The 17,055-nt window shown below is 35.9% G+C and overlaps 1 protein-coding gene across 1 annotated transcript; it reads left to right on the top strand.

Moving 5' to 3' along the window:
• Positions 1–3,382: 3,382 nt before the first annotated feature.
• Positions 3,383–4,723, top strand: HRG_05455 (DDE superfamily endonuclease domain-containing protein; the record flags this gene model as incomplete). Its single annotated transcript, XM_044863926.1, has 5 exons — positions 3,383–3,530; positions 3,588–3,715; positions 3,806–3,925; positions 3,971–4,111; positions 4,325–4,723. 5 exons carry the CDS (start codon positions 3,383–3,385, stop codon positions 4,721–4,723), a joined length of 936 nt encoding a protein of 311 aa, XP_044720458.1.
• Between the last annotated feature and the right edge of the window lie 12,332 nt (positions 4,724–17,055).

Raw genomic sequence — 17,055 nt, forward strand, 5'->3', positions numbered from 1 at the left:
CTATCCTTCTCCTTAGCTTCTATAGTATATAGCGCGACCGGCACCTATAGTCTCCCCCGCTAATATAGGTGCCCCTATAGGTCGATATAATAGTCAGCTACTTATACCTTTAGCTTTAGCTTTAGATTAAGGTATTAAGCGCCGAAGTTAACGGCGTAGCGTACGCTCTTATAGGTATAGTCTAGAGACGATATCCTATCCTATAAGCGCTAAAGGACCTTATCTTAAAATACCTATGCTATACGCGCCCCTAGGCTAGTTTATCCCTCCTCGCTAAGCCGAGGTAAAGGTATAAGGGAAGGCTTATCTATTAGCGCCGCGCCTTCCTTTACTAAGGAAGCCCCTATATAAGTCCGTAGCGCTTCTTATAGGATAAGCTATAAATCCTAGGCCTTAATATCCGCTCCTATCGGCGGGCCGGTCTTAATCCCTTTAAGAAAGCGTATCTAGGACTATAGAGTCCCGCCCTAGCTAGTACTTAATTAAGAAGTTAAAGCGTAAGAGATACTCTACCTAGCGGGCTTACCGCTCTAAGAGGTGCTAGCGAGTTATAAAGTACTTAAGGTTCTTATAGTTTATAAGAGCCTTAAAGCTCTTATAGCTCTAGAGCTCTACTTACTATTACTTAAGGTAGCTAATAATCGCTAGTATCTCCTTATTATAAATAGCGTAATTCCGCTCTACTAAGGTTAGCTTATAAGAGTAGAACGCTATTAGTTGCTTCCGCCCGTCTACCTCTTAAAAGAGCGTTCCTTTAAGTACCTAGCTACTATAGTTTGCTTTAACTAACGTAGACCGGTTAAAGTCCTACTAAAGTAGTATTAAGGCTTAAGAGAATAGGTCCTTAAGTATATAGAACGCTCCTTCTTATATAGGCCCCTAGTAAAAAGCGGTCTAGTTCTTAGTAATCTCGTTTAAGGGTATTATAATATAGAAGAAGCCCTTAATAAATATCCTATAATAGTTCGCGAACTTAAAGAAGCTCTATATACCTATCTATATAGTTAGGGTAGCTTAGTCTTAAATCGCTTAGATCTTTATAGGATCTACCTATATACTTACGCTAGCGTAGATAATAAAGCCTAGGTACTTAACCCTCTTAACCCTAAATTTATACTTATCTAGGTCGAGGTAGAGCCTATAAAGTTAGAGGCGCTCTAAGACCCTCTATACTTTCTATATATAGTCCTTATAAAAGCCGCTTATATAAATAAGGATATTATCTATATATATAGAGGCGAACTTATTAAGGAAGTCCTAAAGTACGTTATTAATATAATACTAAAAGGTAGCGGGCGCTCTTAAGAGGCTAAAGGGCGTTATAAGCTACTTAAATAAGCTATAGCGTATATAGAACGCTATCTTCTACTTATTACCCTTTAAGATCTATACCTTATAGAACGCTTATTTTATATCTAGCTTCGTAAACTACTTTACCTTTAAAAGGTTATAGAGCGTATCTAAGATTAAGGGTAAGGGGTAGCGGTCTAGCCTTATAATTATATTTAGAGCCCTATAGTTATAATAGAACTATATCCCGCCTCTTAGTTTATATATAAATAGGACTAGCGCTCTTACTTTAAAGCTACTTACTTAAATAAAACCCTTATCTAAGAGGTCCCTTAGCGTCTTCTTTAGTACTAGTAGCTCCGCGTATAATATACTATATAGCGGTCCGAATAGTATAGGTAGTTCCTACCCCTTCTTATTAGTATAGAGTACGATCTTATAGTCTACCCCTAGCTTATATAGGTTAAGCTTATCCGCTTCCTAGGACTTAAATAGCGGTAGGAGGTCGTAAAAGCGCTCTAGTATCTATTACTATAGCTTAGAGGGCGACTTTAGCTTCTTTACTTAGAGGGCCTTATCGATATCTACTAGGCTAACTACATAGACCGCTATATTAGCCGCTACCCGGCCTTCCTCCCGCTCTAACCGTCGTATAGTTCTTATAAAGATAAAGGCAAGGACTTCTTATACTAAGTATAAAGCTTATACGCTTAGTCCTACGCCTATAGAATATTACGAACTAGCTAACCGTAAGGGGAAGACGGTTAGAATATAGGCCGTATAGTCGAAGCATAGGGTGCTAGGCGCTATAGACCACGGAAGAACCGTTAACACAAAGGTCACGTAACGGATTAGTTAGATTAGTTAGATCGGACGATCGATACTAAGTAAACCGAGCACCGATTAGTCTAATTAGTTAGATTAGCTAGATTAGTACTAAGTAGACTAAACGGGCTAAATACGATAGGCAATATCGTTATAGTAAGGGGGCTATAGGTATATATAGCTACCTACTTTTACTCCTTTAGATAGATAGCTCTTTAGCTTTTAATATAGATCTTTATTACGATTCTATCTCTAATTCTAATTACCTAGTTATAGTCTACGGTCTATAACCTCCGACTTATTACTAACGTAATATACTTATTATTGCTTAGACCACGCCTTATTATATCTACTAATATAAACCCCTCGATAGGTTTATCCCTTAGGAATAACACCGGTCGTTATATATATTACGTTAGTAATAAGTTAGAGGTCGTAAACTATAGACTATAACTAGGTAATTAAAATTAAAGATAGAATTATAATAAAGATCTATATTAAAAGCTAGAGAGCTATCTATCTAAAGGAGTAAAAGTAGGTAGCTATATATACTTATAAAGACTATCCTTAGATTATAGTTCTAGCTATAATCCCTTTTATAGCTTACTATAGCTTACTTATAAGCTATGCTCCTAAGTAGTAATCTATCTATATAAAGCTTACTTAGCTTATATACGCTCTAGGTAAGCTAAGCTTAAGTAACTTCTCGTCTTAACTATTATTCCGAGCTACCTTATTATATAAATATAGCTAGCTCTCTTATAGCCCGCTAGCTATAGTTATAATATCTTTAAGAGGAAGGAATCTTTTAGGATATAATATCGAAGCCTACGAGGCTAGTCTAGAAGAATTAGACTATTAGGCTTATCGAGGAAAAATTCGGTTAATTTATTCTCGAATTCTAACTTATCCTTAAGAAGGAATCTCTTAAAAAGTTAGCTTTCCTTACTAAGAGGGTAGGTTCTAAGGACCCTCTTATAGTAGCCTAAGGAGACGGTTATTTTTAGTATATACGACTTAGTTACCTAGGCCCCCTAGCTTTATATAAGCTAGGTTTATAATAAGGCGTATAAATAAGGGGCCTAAAGACCGTTAAATATAAATACTATAGCTAAGGGAAGACTAAGAAACGAATTTTTAGACGGACCCTAATATAGCCGGACTAGCTATATAACGTAATCTACCCCCTTCCTGGTCACACCCCCTACCTGCTCAAAAATTCCCCACCCAAGCGACCCGCACCTCATGGCGAGACAGGCCGACCACCATGACGGAAATTCGAGACCAATCGATTCCACGCGAAGAACGGGTCCTGCTCGCCGTGAAGGCCTATCAGCAAGGCCAATTCGACAGCGCCCACAAGGCCGCGACGGCATACGATGTCCCTCAATCGACAGTCTCTGCTCGACTGCGCGGTGCCCGGCCCCGACGCGACGCGCAGATGAACAACCGGAAGTTGACGGCGACGGAAGAGACTGCCCTCGTACAATGGGTCTTGTCGATGGACGAGCGAGGGATGCCGCCGACAGTGGTCTACACTCGCCGCATGGCCAACTTGTTGCTTTCGGAGCGCTGCCAAGAAACTGTCGGCGAAAATTGGGTGCGGAAGTTCGTTGGCCGCCACGACGAAATCAAGGCGAAATACTCTCGTCGATACGATTACCAACGTGCCAAATGCGAAGACCCGAAGATGATGCAAGAATGGTACGATCGGGTGGCAATGGCGAAACAGAAATGGGGGATTCTTGATGAGGATGTCTACAACTTCGATGAGACGGGTTTTCAAATGGGAGTCATTGCGTCGGCAAGAGTCCTTACTCGGTCTGACCGGCGAGGTCGGCCTATGGTCATGCAGCCAGGAAATCGAGAATGGGTTACCGTAATTGAATCTATTAATTGCCAAGGTTGGGCTTTGCCGGCGATGGTCATCTTCCAGGGCAAGGTGCACCAAGCAAGCTGGTACGAGGCAGATGTGCCCAAGGACTGGCAGATTGCCGTGAGCGACAAAGGTTGGACTTCCGACGACCTTGGATTGCATTGGTTGAAGGGAGTTTTCGACCCATACACACGGCGCCGTACCGTTGGAACACGCAGACTTCTCATTCTCGACGGGCACGGCAGCCATGTTACGCCGGAGTTCGACAAGTACTGTACGGACAATGCCATCGTGGTACTCCAAATGCCAGCTCATTCCTCACATCTCTTACAGCCTCTGGATGTCGGGTGCTTTTCGCCTTTGAAAACGATATATGGGCGGAATGTTCAAGAGAAGATGCTCGCAGGGGTCAACCACATCGATAAAGAGGACTTCCTGCTTCTGTACATCGAGGCCCGCCGACAAGCGCTCTCCCCGTCGAACATCCGAAGTGGATTCATGGCCACAGGCCTTTCCCCATTCAATCCGACCCGGGTTCTGTCACGGTTACTAGTTCAGGTTGACAGGAATGGCAACGACAATGCCAACGATGACGGCGACAAGCACACCCAAGCCCCAGAAAGCTTGAAGCCCACAAGACCCCTTGCAATGTTAGCCAGCTTACCACTCACGTGGAAGGACTTCTTCAGCGCCGGCCACAAAATGCGGGCACGCCGGTCTCACAAGCCATAAACCAGCTCATCAAAGGATGTCAAATGGCCATGCATAGTGCCGCGCTGCTCGCCGACGAAAACAGACATCTTCGGTCAGAAAACCAGCGGCGAAAGAGGAAGAGAGAGCAACGACGCGAGTATATTGGTGATGGCGGTGCTCTGTCTGTCGCAGAAGGCACGGCTAAGATAAAGCGACGGCGAGAAAAGGAAGAGGAACGTGCTAGGCGACTGAGGGCAAGGGAGGATGAGCAGGCAGGGCAACAACTTATCGAGGAGCAGGCCCGACGGCAGACAGAAGAAGAGCTGTGCGTCCCAAGACGGCGTGCACCACCACGGTGTAGTAAATGCAGGTCATTTGAACATAATGCCCGGACGTGTAATAGATAGACAGGTCTGAATTTACTTGCTTGTTTGTCTCTTGGAATCAATTGCCGTCTGTTGTGTTCGGTTGGTCGCGCCATGAGGTACGGGTCGCTTGGGTGGGGAAATTTTGAGCAGGTAGGGGGTGTGGCCAGGAAGGGGGTAGATTACGTTATGTCGGAAAAACGCGGTTGTTAGTTATATGTATTAATTGCAGCGCACCTGTCGGAGCGCGCGTTCCACTTTTGCCTGCGTGGCGCAATGGTCTTCGCGACAGTTATGAGCCCGGGAGGGGGTGGCAAACTACCCCCTGCAACTTCCGGTGACTGCGCGTTGCGGGGTAATACCCGTAGATAGCCGTGTACCCCTCTCTCTCTTGGATTTCCCTGGGTAATGGGCGCGGTGCTTAGTGTTCGACTCCCGCGTCGTAGGCTTAGGTCTAGGAATCCCGGCGGAGCCGCGATCCCTAAGGGGGTGTGTCGGAAAAACGCGGTTGTTAGTCATATATGTCAATTGCAGCGCACCTGTCGGAGCGCGCGTTCTACTTTTGCCTGCGTGGCGCAATAGTCTTCGCGATAATATAAGGAAATTTAGGTCGACTAGACTAATATCTCTAGGGACTAAGAAAGCTTTATTAAGGTAATGTTTTTTATAGACGCTTTTTTAAGGATAGTTTTCCCTTATTTCTTATAGACTTACCTAAGTAAGTATAACTAGTCTACCCTCTAAGACTTCGTTAACTAGATAAAATCCTACTTTAGCTATAAGGTAAAAAAGATATAGTTTAATAGAGAGCTATTTACGAAAGATATCTTAAAGTAGCTTTAAAAAGGGGGCATTTTACCCCTCTTATTAGCACTAAATACCTAGGCCTAGAACGGAGGGGTAGAAAGATTAAGGGGTGCTATAATAAAAAGGGCCCGTACGATAAGACTTACTATAAAGCTTCCCTACGACCTTTAAAGGGAAGTCGTTAAGACCGCCTATTACCTTTAGAACCGGACCCTAAGGACCTAAGGAATAGACTAGAAATCCCCCTTTAAGCTCTTTACGAAGAAGAGGGCCTTGCTAGCTATAACGACCGGTGTTATTCCTAAGGGATAAACCTATCGAGGGGTTTATATTAATAGATATAATAGGGCGTGGTCTAAGTAATAATAAGTATATTACGTTAGTAATAAGTCGGGGGTCGTAGACCGTAGACTATAACTAGGTAATTAGAATTAGAGATAGAATCGTAATAAAGATCTATATTAAAAGCTAGAGAGCTATCTATTTAAAGGAGTAAAAGTAGGTAGCTATATATACCTATAGAGACTATCCTTAGATCCGTAATCCCCTTTATAGCTTACTATAGCTTACTCGTAAGCTATACTCTTAAGTAGTAATCTATTTATATAAGGCTTACTTAGCTTACGTATACTCTAGGTAAGCTAAGCCTAAGTAACTTTTCGTCCTAACTATTATTCCGAGCCGCCTTATTATATAAACGTGGCCGGCTCTCCTATAGCCCGCTAACTATAGTTATAATACGATATCTCCCCTTCTTTTAGTCTTATCTATAAGACCTACTACTACCTTAGCCGCTATATATAAATATACCCTTATCGCGCGTATATATATTCCCGGTTTCGTCCTTTCTATCCCTTAGGATATACTACTAATAGTATATTTAGTCGCGTGCTAAAGGATCGTTCTTATAAGACCCTTAAGCGTATTCGTTTAGCTAAGTCTATTAATTATCTTAGTTTTAACGTTATACTATATTCTTTTTATTCGTCGCGCGGCTTCCGCTATAAAATGCTAGAGAAATCTTCTAAGTATGCCGAATATATATAGCAGGGTCGTTCCTACGATACGTTAAGCGTAGCGATTAGCTCTCGTAGGTAACTTCGTTATCCTACTTATTATTTAAAGCTAATATGTTTTCTAGTATCCCGAATAAATCTAGAGTCCGATCGATTAGATAAAGAAGAAGAAATTGCTAAGGAGCGAATATTAAAAGCTTAAGCCGACCTAAACGAAGCCTTAGCTTATTTAGCGCGGCTTCGCTATTAAAAGCGCTAGCTAAAGATAAAGGGTACTAAGATAGTCCGTTAGGGCCTTCGTTCTTTAAATAACCTTAACGAGGCTAAGCGCTAAGAATCTAAAGCGGTAGTCGATATTTAGTCTATAAGTAGATTTAATATAATTAATTAGAATGCTATTAGTTCGTTAGGCGATTTTATAATACTTAGGGGGGATTTTACTAGTAGAACTATCGAAGTAGAGAACTATAGTAGGTTAAGTACTTAAATAGTTCCTAGGTATTTTCTTCTAGTCTATATCCCTTCTACTTAATAAGGTATTCTTATTACTAACCTTATTTTCTTATATCTAGTATTTATTTAGCTTTATATTCCTAATTATCGTTAACTTCGATTTTATCCTATAGTTTAGCGTCTCGTAGTACTAGTTTTAATAACGAGATATAAAATATCGGGTATATCTATATTATTATTAGTAGCGAAAGTTTATAGTTAACTTTTAAAATAGTTTTCTTAACCTTAAATAGTCTAAGTTTCTTAAAATCTAATTTATTACTTAGTCGTTTTATTTTAATATTTTATCGTATAAGGTAGACTATATCTCCCTCTTAAAAGATTAGTCCTTATAATCTTTTCCAATTATAGTAAGTAGATATTCGTTCTTTAATAAATTAAAGTTCTTATTATATTTCTTTATATAATTTTCGTAGCTAATCTACTTATAGTATTGCTCGTTCTACTTATAGTCCTTATTAAGTAACCTTAAATACTTCTAGGTTATATCTATAATTAGCGTATACTAGTAAGAGCTTAGTTATTTCTATAACTAAGCTATTATAAGCTAGTTACGCTATTAGTAGCTATTTAACTTAATCGTTTTATTCGTAGCTAATATAGCATCGTAAATATTATTTAAGCGTTTAGTTAAGTCGTTCCGTTTATCTATCTATTTATAGGTAATAAGCTATACTAAGCTTATATTTCGTCCTTAATTATACTATAAGAGCTTACTAAAACTTAGCTATAAATATACTTCCTTTATTAAAGATAATCTTATTTAGTAATCTATAATTACTAATAATTATTTATAGGAATATATATACTATCTCTTTTATATTACTTACTTCTTTATATAGTAAAAAGTATCTATACTTCGTTAATCTATCGGTAATAATAAATATACTATTATACTTAACGTTAGTTATAAGTTCTTTTAATAGTAATAGCTTTATAATATAGTCGAAAGCTATCGAATCTTATAGTTTCTTTAGTACTAGTAGCGGTTATAATTCTCTATATAGTTTATATCGTTTAGCTCTACTTTATATATAAAGTTTATATTCTTTAATAACTTATTATACTACTTCCTTAAGCTATAGGAAGTTATATTATCGTTTAATCCGTTATATTATTCTTTAGATTCCTTAGTATCTATATATTAGATATTCGTATATATCTTATATAACTTTATCTCGTAATTCTAGTAGTATCTAGATTTTATTTTTATATATTAGAACTTTTAAATATCCTATATTATATCTATTTAATACTTTATATTCTTTTATCTATTTTAGGATCTTTTAGTAAGTCGAGTTATTAAGTTATACTTTAAATATTATATTTAGCTATCGTTGCTAATAGTTCCCGTTTTCGTTAATTTCTAAGAGCTATCCTTTTGCTATAGGTGCTCCTATATTATAGTTACTTCGTCGACTAAGGGCATTAGCTCGACCGTTTTCTATTCCTTTTCTATAGATTATTTCGTAGTCGAATTCTAATAAGTATTTAGCCTATTAGATCTATTATCCGTTTAACTATTATATTATTATAAAGTATAAGATATTCTTATAATCTATATAGACCTTAACTTTATATTTACTTCTAAGAAGGTAGTATCGAAATTCCTTGAAAGCTTAAATAATTATAAGGAATTCTTTATCGTAGATAGGGTAATTAAGCTCTACGCTATATAGCTTTTTTAAGTAGAATATAATTAGTTATAGTCTTTCTTTATTATCCTTTTATCCGATTTATACTCTTAAAGTAAAGTCTAATATATTAGTTTTAAGTTTAATTTATTATTCTAGGTTAAAGGTAGTTAAGACTAGTTCTTATATAATCGTAGTCTTAATATATTTAAAAGCTTCGTTAACTTTATTATCCTATATAAATTCTTTTTCCTTCTTTATTAAGTTATATAGTAATACTATAATCTTTCTAAAATCTTTAATAAATCGTTAGTAGTAATTTATAAATCCTAGGAAACTTTATATATCCTTAACGTTCTTTAGCGTTAGCTATCCTTTAACTAAGTTAATCTTATCTTATTATATTTATATCTCTTTTAGTAAGATCGTATATCTAAGGAAGTCTACTTCCTATATATAGAACTTACCTTTCTTTAGTTTAACTAGTAACTTCGTATTCTAAAGTACGTAGAGTACCTTATAGACGTATTCCTTATATTCTTTTAGGGTATTTAAGAAGATTAGGATATTATCTAAGTATACTACTATAAAGATATCTAAGTATTCGCGTAGGATATTATTAATTATCTATTAGAAGGTAGCTAGTATATTTATAAGTCTAAATAGTATTACTAGATATTTAAATAGTCCGAATTTCGTTCTAAAGGCTATTATCTATTTATATCCCTTCTTTATATATATTAAGTTATAGGCGCCTTTAAGATCGAGGGCTATAAACTATTTTTTGCTATATAATCGATCTTATAGTTCCGATATAAGCGGTAATAGTATTCGGTCTTTTATTATAATATCGTTTAAGCGTCTATAGTCGATAACTAGTTATAGCTTACTATTTTTCTTTAGAATAAATATAACTAGATAGCCTACTTTAGATATTAATATTTATATATATCCCTTTTATAGATTCTCGTTAAGGTAGTCGCGTAGCGTTTATAGTTACTTTTCGTTTAAGTTATAGATTTTATAGAACGTCGGCGTTATTTTATCCTTAAGATAAATTTCGTAGTCCTATTAGCTATATTTAAGTAACCCTATCTTAAGTTCTTCCTTAAAGAGTTTATTATATTTCCGGTATTCCTAGGGGATGTTCTTTATTTTATTTTATAGGCTTTATTCTTTCTTTTAAGAGCTAGTTTCTCTTAACTTAAGCTCTTTATTAATTTATTTAAGGTCTTTCCTTAAAGTAATAATAACTCTTTAGATCTTTATATTATATCCTTTATTCTATTTATATCGGATGCTAGGTTATATAGCCGTGTTAGTTAGTATATAGGTCTTATTAGTCGATTTTATTATATCCGCTAGTTCGGTTACTATTTTCGTTTATATCGCTAAAGCCCGTAATAATTTACTTAAACGGTTATCCCTTTTATCCTATTTAGTAGCTAAATTATCGTAAAATTTTACTTTCTTTTAAATCTACTAGTCTTAGAAACTTATATCTTTATTTTAATATAGCTAGCTAGTTCTCTAGTTAATTAGTAGGTTGCTCTCCTATAGCTATAGAAGCCTTAATATAAGGTTATGTTTTTTAATATCTATAATATCGAAGTTAACTCGTTCGTTATAGCCCTAGATATTAATATCGAGGTAATTAATCTCTATATTAATAATTCCGTTATTATAGTTAAAGGCCTCTCCTTTAATATTTATAAGTTTATATAGATCTTTCTTATATCTTTATATAAGTTAGTAACGATTAATAACTCTAGGTAAAACGTAATTACCTATCGCGCTATAGTCTAAAAGTATATATATATAATATCCCGCGATTTAGATATCTAATACTATTTAGTCACTATAGCTTACTATTATTATATATAGGGTTCTTAGATCTTATTATATCGTGCTAGTCTATAGCCCTTTTATAGATAACGTACCTTATTTTTTACCTAGTCCTTATTCGTTTTATTTAGGTATTCTTCTTTAATTTATTATTAATATTATTTCTTTATATTTTCGTCGCGTAGTATTATATCGGGGCTTAAGAGACTAATTTCTTATAGCTAATTAAAGATTTCTTATTTCTTAACGCTATATTATTTATATTATACTACTTTATAGTTAATTGCGTACTATACTTCGTAATTCTATTTATTTTTATACTAAAGGTTAAGTTTTCGTTCTATATCTTTCTATTTCGCACGTAGTATTTTTATATCGATTCCCCCTTAGTCGAATACGGCCTATAGCCTTTATATATATTACTAATAATCTTTTAGTATACTATTATATCGTTTATACTATACTCGTGCTTTTTTATATTTATAAACTCTATAGTTTAGGTATATATATTCGTTATAATTTTCTTCGTTATATTTAACTTATTGCGTAAGTCTTTAAAAGATCAAGGGTTTAGATATCTTAGAGCGAGTAGCGTTATATTATTCTTCTATTTTAGCGTATTTATAGATTTTATATATCTCTAAAAGATATCTCGTTAATAAACCGTAATTATCGCGGCATTTAAGTAGTATACTATAATTAGGTTTTAATAATATAACTTAGTCGTTTAGGTAGCGTTAATCGATTTTTTAGTAGTCTAGTTCTATACTTAAGTAGGGTTTCGAAAGTACTTATCCCTTAAACCTAACTAAGAAGGCGTTATATTATACCTTTATCTAGAAGTATATTATATAATCTAGGTAAACGTATAATATCTATAAAATATACTTATAGTATTTATAATTAAGTAGTATTTATAGATCGTCTTTAAATTCTCCTTATAGTTATTATTCTCGTTATAGAGCTATAAAGGTATCGACTATAGCTATAGCTATAGCGTAGTCTCCTCTATATAGTACCGGTTAATATCGAATTAATATAGCTTATTAGTTTTCTATAAGAATTTAAGGCGTTTATTAGGTTCTAATTTTAAGTATTTCTTTAAATTCTTCGAAGTATAGAGCGTGTTCTCTAATTATAGTATTCTCCCTTAATAGCGAGGGTAGTAGTATAAGTTCGTTCTCGTCTTCCGTTTCTCTAGGTATTTCTTATTCTTTAAAGCTTATATCGTCGATACTTTATTATTCCTCCTTAGGTTATTATCCGAGTTTCGTAAGTATAAGGGCTATATTTATATCTTCTTTATTATATTGTTTATAAACTACCTATTATTATTATCGATTTTTATTTCGTATATCTTCTTAGAATCGTTTGCCGTTTTTCCTAATCTAGTCTTAAGAGACTCCTTTAAGATAAGGGTATTTTAGTTCTACGAATTTAACTTATTTCTATATTTTAAGATCCCTTTATTATATTATTATAAGGGTTTTCTTTAGTAGCTTTAGGAACTATCTAGTACCGTTCTTATCGCTTAGGTATACTATATATTCGTCGTCGTAGTATATAGTTTAACTAAGGAGTTTATACTTTAGTTCCTATCTATTAATAGCGTTTATATATTTCTTACCTTCTAAGGCTAGTGCCTAATAGGTTTTCTTCTCTTTATAAGGTTATCTATATTCTTTAGAGTAATATCTAAGTTTCCTATAGTTAAAATACTTTCCTTTACTTTTTTATATTATATCTAGATCTATCCTACCTAGGTTAGTTATATAGGCGTAGGTAATAGGAGTTTCGCGCTTTTTTTTATAGTTAGCGCGTCGGTTAAAGTTATTCCTATAGGAAGGGTTTTAGTTTCCTCTTCCTTATTTCTTTTCTTAGCGTCGCGTATACTATCTATCGTCGATTTATATTACTATAGCGATATAGTTTAAGAGGCCGTTAGGTCGATCTTCCTTATAGAGTTCGTCCTTAACTTCTTCCTTAAGTCCGTCGTAGAATCGCGATATAAGGGGTTTATCGTCTTATTTAAGTTTTAAGGTAACTTAACGGAATTTAGTAGTATAGTCTAATACTAAGGTCCTTTATCGGAGTTCTTAAAGTTTCTATTCGGCTTCTTATTCTTTATCGGTTATTCCGAATACCTTAGTAATAGCTTCTTTAAATCCTTAGAAACTAGTAAAGACTTTATTTATTTCGCTATTTCGTTATACTAGTTAGTTATCGAGATAGTCCCTTATAATAGGTCTAAACTAAGCGAGTGCCGTTCTAGATAAATAATTTCCTATATAGAGTACCTTTTCGACTAGGTTCGAAAGTTTTATTAAGTAAAACCGGTAGTAGGCCTTAAGTTAGGTAAGAAAGTCTTAAAGAGTGCTATAAGTACTATCGAATAGTCCTAGCTGCTTTAGTTTAACTACTTCTCTAAGGTCTCTAACTTATCTATTACCTCCTCTATTCCTAAGTAACTATACCTCTTATTAAAGGGTAATAATCTCGCGTATTATATCCTAAGGCGATATAGTAGCTCTAGAGTTAGTTAATCCGGCTTACTATATAGGTATATTAATAGTTGCGATATTGCTTAGAGTAACGCGGTATTATACTAAATAAGAGCTTTTAATATATAACGACCGGTATTATTCCTAAGGGATAAACCTATTAAGGGGTTTATATTAGTAGATATAATAGGGCGTGGTCTAAGCAATAATAAGTATATTACGTTAGTAATAAGTCGGGGGTTATAGACTATAGACTATAACTAGGTAATTAGAATTAAAGATAGAATCGTAATAAAGATCTATATTAAAAGCTAGAGAGCTATTTATTTAAAGGAGTAAAAGTAGGTGGCTATATATACCTATAGAGACTATCCTTAGATCACGGTCCTAGCCGTGATCCCCTTCGTAGCTTACTATAGCTTACTTATAAGCTATGCTCCTAAGTAGTAATCTATTTATATAAGGCTTACTTAGCTTACGTACGCTCTAAGTAAGCTAAGCTTAAGTGACTTTTCGTCCCGACTATTATTCCGAGCCGCTTTATTATATAAACGTGGCCGGCTCTCCTATAGCCCGCTAACCGTGGTCGTAATACTAGCCTACCTCTATGCCTATAGCTATAAAGCATATATAATAACTACCGATATATAGCTAAAAAGGAAGAAGAAAAGAAAGCTTAATCCGAGAGCCTTTATTAGTTACCTTATTAGTTATAATTCTATAAATATCTTCCGGATCTAGATTCCTTTTTTATAGAAGGTTATTTTAACTAGGGATATAATTTTCGACGAATCTAGCTTCTTCGACGGAAAGAGGGATTAATAGCCCCTCTTACTCTCTTAACGTTAGCTAATTTAGAAGATTTAAATCCCCCCTTCTTAATAGTCTTAAGAAGAGGTCCTAGATAAGGAAACGGAAGAAGAAACTAACGTTAAAGTAGTCGAGGATAACGCCGACTTCGAAGAAGAGGAAGCTACTAGATTAGATAATCTAGACGAAGAAGGAGACTATAGGAAAGCGGTAGAGCTAAAATACGCTTACCTACCTACGCCTCCTCCTACGTAAGAAGAAGATCTAGAAGTAGCTTTTTAGTTAGTCTTCCCGTCTCGACCCCTAAGGGGGTAGGAAAGGCACCTCTCTTAAAGGATTACCTAGCTACCTTTTTATCCTTACTTTAAGAAGCAAAGGAAGGTATAGGGCCCGATACGGATACTAAAGAAGACTAACCTCTCCCTTATTTCGATTATTTTTCCGACTTCTACCTAACGCTAATAAAAGACGGTTCCTACGGAGCGTTTATAGTAGGCCGGCTTTTTAAGCTACTATTAGTAAGGAAGGTATATAAAAGAGACCTCCCGGACCTACTAGTAAACTAGAAGCAGCTAGAAAGACACCCCTTTAGAGACTAGTTTTTCTAGGCCTAGAAAGACTACCTAGCCTTATATAAAGAGATAGGGTCTTTCGAAGAGGTCCTTAAGGAAAAAGCAAGAGGAAAATAGGTCCTTAGCTATAAGTAGGTCTTTATCTATAAGACTAATAAACATAGCTTCCTTTAAAAATATAAAGCCCGGCTAGTTATCTATAAGAATTAATAGGAAAAAGGGGATCTTCTTACTAAGGCAACTACCTTAGTAGGGATGTCTTTTCGGACCCTTATAGCTATAGTAGTAGAATTCGACCTCGAACTCGATTAGATAGATATAGTTAATGCTTTTATTAACTACTTACTTAAGGAAGAAGAAGTTATCTATATACGACTTCCTCTTAGTTTCTAATAACTAGGAAAGGTTCTATAGCTTAGGAAAGCTCTATACGGACTATAAAGATTACCCCTTCTTTAGCAATAGCATTTAATAGGCTCCCTCGAAGCCCTAGGCTTTAAGAAAGTCCCTTAGGAACCGTATATAATATAGAAGGGTAAAATCACGGTCTTCTTCTACGTTAACGATATTATCTAGGCCTACCTAAAAGAGAAAGAAGCTACTACTAGGGAGGCTATATAAGGCCTATAATAAAGGTATAAGATAACTAAGCTTAGGGAGCTAAAGTAGTTCCTAGGGATACGAATCCTTTAGAATAGGTCCTAACGGACTATCTAGCTTACCTAAGACACCTATATCGATAAGGTCGCTTATAAATTCCTCCTTACTTCCCTCGATAAGAAGCTTCCCTCTATACCTATATTAGACGAAGAGCTTTTGCTTAATCCGTCCTTTTAAGCTAGGGAGTAAGAGAAATACTAATATTAATAGAAGGTAGGCTCCCTGCCTTTTTTAGCTATTTTTACTAGACCGGATATCTCTTTTACGGTCTCCCGGCTAGCTAGGCATAACTAGAATCCTAGCCCTAGGCATTAAGAAGCAATAGATAGAGCTATCCTTTATCTCTATTTAACGAGATTATATAGTCTACGCCTAAGAGGGCAGGGAAGGAAATAAGCTACCGAAATCTTCCTTTATTCGAGCGATTCGTCCTTTACGGACAATTCCTTAGATAGAAAGAGCTTATAAGGGTATATTATATCCCTTTTTAGAGGAACTATTACTTAGAGAGCTTCGAAGCAAGCTACCGTTACGACTTCTAGTACGGAGGCAGAGCTACTAGCTCTTTTAGAAGCGTTAAAAAAAGCTATTTTCCTTAGCCGGCTACTAATATCTCTACGACTATAAATTCCGACCCTATTAGCTATAGAATACGATAATACGTAGACTATATAAATTCTTATAGAAAATAGTAAGTTATTAACCCGGCTATAGTATATCGATATTTACTAGCATTAGTTATACTAAGAGGTCTAAAGGGGACTTATTTCCGTTTATTAGGTTCTAACGGCATTAATAAAAGCCGACGGTCTTATAAAGCCCCTACCGAAGTAGAAGCTAGCTGTCTTTTTATAGTAAATTAGGCTAGAAGACGTTTAAGAAAAGCTATCCTTAGAGGCCCGCTTTAAGAGTCTACGAGAGGAGCTAATAGTATATACGAGAAGGTAACGTTTATAGCCGAAGAAAAGGAAGAGGTTTTTCCCTTTAGAGGGCCCCCTATTTTAATTAGGTTTTTCCCTTTAAAATAAGGCCCCCTTTCTTATAGGACTTTCCCCTCTTTAGGCCCCTTTTCCTTAAGTAGGTCTAAAAGAGCCTAGGGACCTAAAAGGGCCCTTGCTTTCCTTAAGTAAAGAGAGAAGTATAGAGCTAAGAACCTCCTCTATACGCTTACTAGCCCGAAGCCGTATTAGCTATGCCCTTAAGGGGCAAGCTATAGCTAAGGGGGTATATCGCGAAGCGTGGCCTAATTTCGTAGTTCTCGGAGATATCTCTTAGCACGAGGGACCTAGGAAGCTAAAAAACAGGTTTTAAAGAAGGAGCTAAAAAGAGGTATAGAGGGGAGGGTAGGGGTATAAGGGGAAGCAGAAGTAGCGATAGCTTCCTATAGAGGTAGCGAGAGATAAGACGGATATGCCGGCAACGGCTGGAAAGGAGGGGGAAAAACCGGCAAAAAGCTCAGTAGTTAAAAGGATATTAGTAGCTTCTTTAAGTAGGATCTTCTTTGTCAATTAAGATGCTAGACGGGTATAAAGAGGGGCGTTAGATAGAGGAAAGAAGGACAATTAAGGCAATATAACAATCACTCCCCTGCCGCAATTACTGCTCCTATAAGAATCAAATCTTTCTGCCCTGCCTATCCGACCCCTTA

This window comes from Hirsutella rhossiliensis (genome assembly GCF_020360975.1).
Source record: "Hirsutella rhossiliensis strain HR02 chromosome Unknown scaffold00005, whole genome shotgun sequence".
Lineage (NCBI taxonomy): Eukaryota > Fungi > Ascomycota > Sordariomycetes > Hypocreales > Ophiocordycipitaceae > Hirsutella > Hirsutella rhossiliensis.